Source organism: Serinus canaria, unplaced genomic scaffold (genome assembly GCF_022539315.1).
Source record: "Serinus canaria isolate serCan28SL12 unplaced genomic scaffold, serCan2020 HiC_scaffold_122, whole genome shotgun sequence".
NCBI lineage: Eukaryota > Metazoa > Chordata > Aves > Passeriformes > Fringillidae > Serinus > Serinus canaria.
In genome coordinates this window covers 1-10,000 of record NW_026108236.1, presented here as the reverse complement: position 1 = coordinate 10,000, position 10,000 = coordinate 1, and the positions used below count along the sequence as shown (strand labels likewise).

Below are 10,000 nucleotides of genomic sequence, written 5' to 3'. Positions count from 1 at the left end.
GTGGACAGTGGGTGGTGAATGAATAAGATGTGTGGATGGACGGAGGGTGGGTGGATGATGATGATGGATGGACAGATGAGGTGGACAGATGAGTGGACAGATGAGTGGACAGAGGGATGGATGGATGGATGGATGGATGGATGGATGGATGGATGGATGGATGGATGGACAGATGAAAGATGGATGGATGGATGGATGGATGGATGGATGGATGGATGGATGGATGGTCAGATAGACAGACGGACATACAGACAGACGCAGAAACCAAGCCCAGCTCTCCCCTCACCACACCCTTTCCCTCCTGCCACCGCCACCCTGGGAGGTGTCCCCGCTGTCCCCACCTGTGGCGCGTCCCCGGATGCTGACGTTGGCCCGGGCCTCCTTGGCGGCCACGCGGTTGGACACTCGGCACACGTAGTCACCGGCGTCGGCCACGGCCAGCGGCCGCTGGAACAGCAGCGTGTCCCCCTTGACCCTGACACCCGCGGGCAGCGGCGCGTCCACCCTGCGGGGACAGCCCGGTGTCAGTCCTGGTGACAGCCCCGGTGACAGCCCCGGTGACAACTCTGGTGACTTCTCCCCATGACAGCCCCCGGTGACAATCCTCAGGGACATGTCCCAATGACGGCCCCAGTGACATCTCCCAGTGACCGCCCCGGTGTCAGCCCCTGGTATCAACCCCTGGTGACAACCCCAGTGACAACCCCTGGTGACAACCCCAGTGACAATCCCCGGTGTCAGCCCTGGTGACAGCCCCAGTCACAACCCCAGTGACACCTCCCAGTGACAGCCCCCGGTAACAGTTCCTCTGGCATCTCCTGATGACACCTCCCGGTGACACCTCCCGGTGGCACCCCCGGCCTGCCCGGGCGGTGGCGGTGGCGGCGGTGCCATCAAAGCCAGCGGTGCCGGTTCCCACGGGTGACGCCCAGCCGGGCCCCGCGGGGCCTGCCCGGGCACGCGGCACTGCCAGGCCCAGCCACGGCGGCACCGGCACGGGCGGGGGCAGGGACGGGGGGTGGGGAGGTGGGGCAGGGACAGGGGGGACACAGCAGGGACAGGGGGATGGGACAGGGACAGGGGGACATGGCAGGGACAGAGGGATGGGACAGGGACAGGGGGATGTGGAAGGGACAGAGGGACATGGAAGGGACAGAAGGGACACAGCAGGGACAGGGGATGGGACAGGAACAGGGGGACATGGCAAGGACAAGGGGACATGGTAGTGACATGGGGACATGGCACAGGAGCAGGGGGATGTGTCAGGGACAGGAGGGACACAGCAGGGACAGGGGGAGGTGGCAGGGACAAGGGGGACACGGCAGGGACAGAGAATGTGGCAGGGACAGGAGAATGTGGAAGGGACAGGAGGGACACAGCAGGGACAGGGGGACATGGGAGTGACATGGGGACATGGCGCAGGAGCAGGGGGACATGGCAGGGACAGGAGAGACGTAGCAGGGACAGGGGGACATGGCAGGGACAGAGAGGACACCAGCACAGACAGTGGGGACACAGCAGAGCCATGGGACAGGGACACAGTCAGGGGGACATGGGGGGGACAGAGCTGGGGCAGGGGACACCACAGGGACACTAGAGGGACACAAACATGCTCGAGACCCTGGCAGGGACACAGGGACATGGGCGAGAGGACCCAGGGCAGGGGGCCATGCGGAGGTGACAGGGGGTGACAGGGGGTGACAGGGGGTGACAGTGGCCTCACCGTGTCCAGTTGTAGGTCGGGGGGGGGTTGCCATCCCCCAGGCAGGTCAGCGCCGCCCCCTCCATCCCCTCCTGCCACTCGGCCGTGTGGCCCAGCACCGACGCGTCCGACAGGTCTGGGGACACCGAGGGGACACCGAGGGGACAGTCAGGGGACAAGGTCCCACGGCCCCACTGTGCCCCCATGGCCACAGTGTCCCCCCATGTCCGTCATCCTCCCCATGCCCAATGTCCCGCCCTTCGTGTCCCCAAGGTCTTCCATGCCAGCATCCCCCAGTGTCACCTGAGTCCCCATACTCCCAACACCACCTGTGTCCCCCATGTCCCCAACATCCTCCACCTGCCCAGTGCCCCCAATGTCCCCAAAGTCCCCAATGCCCTCAGTGCTCCCCAGATCTCCATGTCCCCAATGTCACCCGTGTCCCCAATGCCCATCACACCCCATGTCCCCGACAACCCCCATGTCCACAATGCCTTGCCGTGTCCCCAGTGCCCCCACATCCCCAACACCTCCCATGTCCCCAATGCCCCCCCCCAATGTCCCCAACACCCTCCATCACCCCCAATGTCCCCAACACCCTCCGTGTCCCCAATACCCTCCACACCCCCAATGTCCCAACACCCTCTGTCACCCCCAATGTCCCCAACACCCTCCATGTCCCCAACACCCTCCATGTCCCCAATACCCTCCACACCCCCAATGCCCCCAATACCCCCCACACCCCCAATGTCCCCAACACCCTCCATGTCCCAAAATGCCCACCACAACCTTCATGTCCCCAACATCCCCCCACACCCCCAATACCCCCACACCCCCAATGCCCCCACACCCCAATGCCCCCAATACACCCCCCACACCCCCATGCCCCCACACCCACCCCAATGTCCCAACACCCTCCATGTCCCCCAATGCCCACACACCCCCATGTCCCCAACCCTCCATGTCCCCCAACACCCTCCATGTCCCCAATACCTCGCCACGTCCCCCCCAATACCCCCAATACCCCCCCACACCCCCAATGCCCCCAATCCCCCCCCATCCACCCCATGTCCCCCAACACCCTCCATGTCCCCAAAATGCCCCCACACACCTTCCATGTCCCCAACACTCCCCCCCACCCCCCAATCCCACCCCCCCACACCCCCAATGCCCCCACGCCACCCCCCAATGCCCCCAATCACCCCCCACCCCCACCCCAATCGCCCCACCCACACCCCCAATGTCCCCAACACCCTCCATGTCCCCAAATGCCCACCACCCCCGATGTCCCCAACACCCCCCCCCACCCCCCCATCAATGCCCGCTGGCGCACAGGCGACGCTGAGCAGGTGGGTGATCCTCTTCTCGTGGCGCAGGCCGGGGTGTGCCACCACGCAGGTGAGGCTCTTGCCGTTCATGCTGCGCCCGGGCACCAGGAAGAACTCGCTGGTGACGGAGGCGGAGCGCGCGTGGGCCGAGCGCCGCGTGGCGTTGGTGCCGCGCACCTCGGTCTCCCAGCGCACCGAGGGCACCGGGCTGCCCTCGGCCGTGCACGAGGCCGCCAGCGTCCGGCCCTGGCCCTCCTCCAGCGGCGGGCCCGGGTTCAGGATGGGCAGCGGTGGCACTGCCAGGGGGGACAGAGCGGTCAGGGCACGTCGGTGGTGGTGGTGGTGTGTGGGGGGTTTGTTGAGGGCTCGGTGCCCGTGGTGTCCCCGCTGCCTTCTGTGTCCCCAGATCACCCATGCCCGTGATGTCCTCTCTGCCCTCTACGTGCCCCACGTCCCCTGTGCCCCCCCATGTTCCCTGTCCCACATGCCCCACACGCCCCACGTCCCCTGTGCCCCCCATACCCCCCATGTCCCCAGCCCCACATGGTCCATGTCCCCTGTCCCACATGCCTATCCCACGTCCCCTGTGTCCCATGTCCTCTGTCCCCTGTGCCCCCCACTCCTGTCCTACTGCCCCACTGTCCCCCATACCCCATGTCCCTGTGCCCCCCATATCCCACACGTCCCCTGTGCCCCCCACCCCTGTCCCCTGTCCCTCATGTCCCCATCCCTGTCCCACATGTCCCACGTCCCTCTCCCCATGTCCCCTGTGCCCCCACCCTGTCCCCTGTCCCCGTGTCCCTTGTCCCCCCATACCCCCACGTCCCCTGTGCCCCCCCACCCCTGTTCCACACATCCCTGTCCCTCATGTCCCCTGTCCCCTGTGCCCCCACCCCTGTCCCACATGTCCCCTGTCCCTGTTCCCCTGTGCCCCCCACCCCTTCCCCTGTCCCCGTGTCCCCTGTCCCACACCCTGTCCCACACGTCCCCTGTCCCTCATGTCCATCCCTGTCCCCTGTGCCCCCCACCCCTGTCCCACATACCCCATGTCCCCTGTGCCCCCCTGTCCCCTGTGCCCCCCCACCCCTGTCCCACATACCCCCATGTCCCCTGTGCCCTCCCCCCCCCGTCCCCTGTCCCCTGTGCCCCCCATACCCCCACCTGTCCCCTGTCCCCCACCCCTGTCCCACATCCCCTGTCCCCTGTGCCCCCCAACCCTGTCCCTCATGTCCCCTGTCCCACATACCCCATGTCCCCTGTGCCCCCCGTGCCCCCTGTCCCCGGGCTCACCCAGCACCCTGAGCGTCAGGCGCCCCTCGAAGCTGCCCATGGGGAAGGTGATCAGGTGGCACTCGTAGTCGCCCTCGTCGCCCTGCACGGCGTTGCGCAGGACGATGGCTCCGTCGCCCAGGTCGCCGTGGCCGTGGCGCAGCACGCGGCCCGCGAAGGGCTCCTGCACGTGCTCGCCGTGCTGCGGGTTCAGCACCGCCACCTCGGCGGGCACCGCGCCCGGGCCGCGCTTCAGCCACGTCACCTGCACCACCTGCTCCTGCTCCTGCGCCCGGTAACGGCACGGCAGCACCACGTCCTGCCCCAGCACCGCCGTCACGCTGCGCGGCACCTCCACGCGGCCGCCGCCTGCGGGGACAGGGGGACACCTGAGTGGGACACCTGTGACACCTGGGACACCTGAGTGGGACACCTGAGTGTGGGTACAGGCACCTCCACGCGGCCGCCGCCTGCGGGGACAGGGGGACACCTGTGATACCTGGGGGGGCACCCGGGACACCTATCTGGGACACCTGTGTGTGACACCTGAGTGTGGGTACAGGCACCTCCACGCGGCCGCCGCCTGCGGGGCAAAAGGGGACACCTGTGACACCTGGGGACACCTGGGGGGCACCTGAGTGTGGGTACAGGCACCTCCACGCGGCCGCCGCCTGTGGGGACAGGGGGACACCTGTGATACCTGGGGGGCACCCGGGACACCTGTGTGTGACATCTGGGACACCTCTCTGTGACACCGGTCTGTAGGTACAGGCACCTCCACGCGGCCGCCGCCTGCAGGGCAAAAGGGGACACCTGTGACACCTGGGGACACCTGTGTGTGACACCTCAGTGTGACATCTGGGACACCTGAGTGGGACGCCTGTCTGTGGGTACAGGCACCTCCACGCGGCCGCCGCCTGCGGGGACATGGGGACACCTGTGATACCTAGGACACCTGGGACACCTGGGACACCTGGGACACCTGAGTGTGACAGCTGGGACACCTGTGTGTGACATCTGGGGGGCACCTGAGTGTGGTTACAGGCACCTCCATGTGGCCGCCGCCTGCAGGGCAAAAGGGGACACCTGAGTGGGACACCTGTCTGTGACACCTGGGGGGCACCTGGGACACCTGTGACACCTGGGACACCTGAGTGGGACACCTGAGTGTGGGTACAGGCACCTAAACGCGGCCGCCGCCTGCAGGACAAAAGGGGACACCTGAGTGAGACACCTGTGACACCTGGGGGGCACCTGGGACACCTGTGTGTGACACCTGTGACACCTGTGTGTGACATCTGGGACACCTAGGACACCTGTCTGTAGGTACAGGCACCTCCATGCAGCCGCCGCGTGTGGGGACACGGGGACACCTGTGATACCTGGGGGACACCTGGGACACCTCAGTGTGGGTACAGGTACTGCCTGCGGGGACACCTGTGACACCTGGGGGACACCTGTGTGTGACACCTGGGACACCTGAGTGACACCTGTGACACATGAGTGACACCAGTCTGTGACACCTGTCTGTAGATACAGGCATCTCCAGGCAGCCACCGCCTTCGGGGACACCAGGACACCCGAGTGACACCTGAGGGACACCTGAGTGAGACACCTGTGTCACCAGGTGTGGCACTGGGCGGGCACAGAGACATGCAGGGGGACATGGTAGGGACAGGGATGTGGCACCTCCACCTGCAGGGACCCACGGGGACCTCAGTGTGGCCCCCGTGTCACCTGTGGGCACCAGGTGTGCAAGGGGCTGTGGGACAGCCACGTGTCCCCTGTGCCACCACCTGCGGGCACCTGGGCTGATTACAGGGGTGTGAGAGCACATATGGGGACACCTGAACAGGACTTGGGCACACCTGGGCACACCTGGACAGGGGTCTGGTACACCTGCACAGGGCTTGGGCACACCTGGGCACACCTGGACAGGGGTCTGGTACACCTGAGAACACCTGAACAGGGCTTGGGCACACCTGGGCACACCTGGACAGGGGTCTGGTACACCTGAGAACACCTGAACAGGGCTTGGGCACACCTGGACAGGGGTCTGGCACACCTGAGAACACCTGAACAGGGCTTGGGCACACCTGGGCACACCTGGACAGGGGTCTGGTACACCTGAGCACACCTGAACAGGGCTTGGGCACACCTGGACAGGGGTCTGGCACACCTGAGAACACCTGAACAGGGCTTGGGCACACCTGGACAGGGGTCTGGTACACCTGCACAGGGCTTGGGCACACATGGGGACACCTGGGCACACCTGTACAGGGGTCTGGTACACCTGCACAGGGCTTGGGCACACCTGGGCACACCTGGACAGGGGTCTGGTACACCTGCACAGGGCTTGGGCACACCTGGGCACACCTGGACAGGGGTCTGGTACACCTGAGAACACCTGAACAGGGCTTGGGCACACCTGGGCACACCTGGACAGGGGTCTGGTACACCTGGGCACACCTGGACAGGGCTTGGACACACCTTGCAGTTGGGTCTGTTCAAGAGCATCTGGGCACACTCATACACACACCTGGGCACACCTGCAGGATTTGGGGCGCAGGTTTCGGGGGCTATCAGAGGATTTGAGGTGCATTTTTGGGGTGCGGTTTTGGGGACTGGCTGAGTTTTGGGGGCAGGTTTGGGGTTGAGAATTTGGGGTGCAGATTTGGGGTGCGAAATTTGGGGTGCAGGATTTGGGGTGCGGGATTTGGGGCTCATTGGCACCTTTGGGTTCGAGTTTGGGGTCCAGGATTTGGGGGCCTCCTTGATGAGGGGGTTGAGGTGCATTTTTCGGGGTGCATTTTTGGGAGGGGGCGTGTCCTGGGGGGCGTGTCCCGCAGTTTTGGGGGGCGTGTCCCGCCCCGCCGCCGCCGCCAGAAGCGGCCGGGCCGGCCCGTCCAGCCCAACCGGCCGGGACGGATCCCGCGCTGCCGCCCCCGCCGAGCCCCCCGAGGGCTCCCCAAAACGCCCCCCACCACCCCAACCCCCCCGAGGACCCCCCGACTCATTAACCCTTTCATTAATCACCCCTCAGCCTCCCCGCGCCGCCCCCACGTGCCTCAGTTTCCCCGAGCGCCGCCGCGCTCGCAGAGCCCACGGAGAGCCCGGGGAGGAGGGGGGGGGGGGGGTGTCCCGGGAGGGCTCCTGGGGGTCCCGCGGGGGTCGCGGCGGCCGTGGGGCGGTTCTGGGGTTCCGTGGGGAGGTTCCCCCCTCGGGGCGTCCCCACCCACCGGGGCTCGAGCGCGTGGGAACCGGCGCGGGGAACCGGCTGAACCGGCCCCGCGGCCCCCACGCCCCGGCCGCGCGGGGGGGGGTGAGGGGGGAGCCAAAACAGCCCCGGCAGCGGGGACCGGGGGGTCCCGGGGGTGGGGGTGGGGAGGAGGGGGTCCCCCTAAACTCCCACGGGGTCCCTGTGGGGGTAGAGCCCCGCGTGGGGGAGGGGGGAGCCGCTCGGGGCGGTTTTTTCCCACGGGGACGCGCGCGCACGTGCGGGGCCACCCCCTGTCCCCTCACCCCGGGGTGGGGGGACACACGCGTGGAGGTGACACCCCCAATCAAAAAAAAAAAAGCGCTCGCACGAGCGTGGGAACCCCTTGCACACTCGTGGGAACCCCTTGCACACGCGTGTGCTCCCCACGCCCCCGTAAGGCTCCAGGGCGGGCGCGGGGACCCCCCCGAGCCCCCCCGTGGGGTGCGGGTCTCCCGTGGGAGAAGGGGAGGGTCAGCACCCCTCGGTGGTCCCCAGCCCGTTCCCACGGGTCCCGAGGGGAAACTGAGGCACGGCGGGGGAGGAGGGGCGGGGCAGAGCTGGGGACCCCCCCCAGGGCATCCCGGTGTCGCCGTTCCCACGGTTTGTCCCCCCCCCCCTCCACCCCGGGTGTCCCCAAACAGGTCCGCGCCCCCCGCGTGCCCTGGGGGGGGGAGCGGAGCCCACGCAGAGGCGCAGGTGCGCACCCACGGGCACGCGCGCAGGTGTGCGCGCACACGCGTGTGAAGCGCCCGCGGCGCTGCCCCCGTCATTCCCCCCCTAACCCCCCCACGCGGGCACGCGCACGGACGCTCGGACACACGGACACGCGCGCGGACACACGGACACGCGGACACACGGACACGCGGGGCCGCAGGTGCACACGCGAGCGCTCCCACGTACACACGCGCACACACCTGCACACGCGTGTGCGCGCACACCTGCGCGCGCCCCCGCCGCTCCCCCCCCGCGCTCCCGGTTTCGCCCCCTTCCCCGCTCCACGGCAGCCGCTGCCCCACCCCGGTCCCGGTTCGGCCCCTCCGGGAGCTGCCGGTGTCCCCAGGAGCTCCGGGCTGGCCCCGGTACCCCCGAGCCTCGGTGCCGGTCGGGGAGAACCGTGGGAACCGCTCCCGCCCCCGGCCGGGACAGCCGGTCCCGGTGCCGTTCCCAGTCCCAACCCCGGTCCCAACCCCGCTCCCTGTCCCGGTGTCCCGTGTCCCTTACCGGTCACGGCGAGCAGGAAGCCGAGCAGGAGCACGGGCGCCCCGGGCCGCATCCCGCGGGGCTCCATGCGGAGCGCTCCGGGCTCACGGCGCGGCTCGGGCCCCGGGCAGCACCATCCGGGCCGGAGCGGGCCCCACCGGCACCGCCGGGACAGCCCGGGACAGCCCCGGGACAGCCCCGGGACAACCGGGCACAGCCGCGGCCGCTCCCTCCGCGCGGGACCGGGCGGGACCGGGAACCACCGGGAGCCACCGGGACGGACCGAGGGGCTCCGGGCTGGACCGGGCGGGACCGGGCGGGACCGGGGCCGATCGGGCCGAGCCGGGCCGGTGGCGGCGGAGGGGCCGGTGCTGCTCGGCTGCGGGACGGCACCGGGGCAGGGGCGGGGCGGGGCGGGGCCGGGGAGGGCGGGGCCTATCGGGGCGGGGCAGAGGGGGCGGGGCCGGGCGGGGCGGACCGGTCCGGCAGGTCCGGCCGGGGGGGGGGCCGAGGGCGCGGCCTTAAAGCGGCGATGGCCGCGGGGGGAGCGGTGGGGCCACACCCGGCGGGGGGAGCGGCGGCGGCCGGGAGCGCTCCCAGTACTCCCAGTGTCCTCCATGGACCTCCCAGTGCCTCCCCCATGGCATCCCCAGTGCTCCCAGTAACACCCCATGGACCTCCCAGTGCTCCCTGTGACATCTCCATGGACCTCCCAGTGCCCTCCATGCCATACCCAGTGCCCCCGGTGACCCCCCCACATGGCATCCCCAGTGCTCCCAGTAATTCCCCATGGACCTACCAGTGCCCCCCAGTGCCCCTCATATCCCTCCCAGTCCATTCCTCTCACCTCCCAGTGCTCCCCCCAAATCCTCCCCATTTCCCCCCCCCGTATATCCCAGTTCCTTCCCACACCTGGGAGCCGTCACCGACGCCCCCAAAAGAATTTTCCCCGAATCCCCCAGGGAAACCCACCGGGAGCTGGGGGGGAGGGGGAGGCGTTTATTGGCACAGCAAAAATTGGGAAATTTGGGAAAAACCGGGAACGGGGGAGATCAGCAGAGGCCAGACCCAGCTGGGCACACTCGGGGGACCCCAAAATTGGGCGGGGGGGCGGACCCCTCAGGACCCCCCAACTTCGGAGCTCTCCGGGGACGGGTCCTTGGAAGCGGAGCAGATGTGGAAAATCCCTGGGGGGGTTGGGGGGGGTGAGGAGGGGATTTGGTAACCCCAAAAATGGGGGGG

At 68.3% G+C, this 10,000-nt stretch overlaps 1 protein-coding gene across 1 annotated transcript in view; it reads right to left on the bottom strand.

Moving 5' to 3' along the window:
- The window catches only part of NECTIN4 (nectin cell adhesion molecule 4), a gene marked incomplete at its 3' end in the record, with an annotated part of 10,950 nt that extends 2,065 nt beyond the window's left edge, over positions 1-8,885 (bottom strand). Inside the window, exons 1-5 of the mRNA XM_050987691.1 lie at positions 8,780-8,885; positions 4,321-4,668; positions 3,036-3,326; positions 1,724-1,838; positions 342-505 (exon numbers count right to left, since the gene is read on the bottom strand). Of these exons, the coding sequence (XP_050843648.1) occupies positions 342-505; positions 1,724-1,838; positions 3,036-3,326; positions 4,321-4,668; positions 8,780-8,846 (985 nt within the window). The remainder of the gene's footprint in view (positions 1-341; positions 506-1,723; positions 1,839-3,035; positions 3,327-4,320; positions 4,669-8,779) is intronic.
- Positions 8,886-10,000: the final 1,115 nt, after the last annotated feature.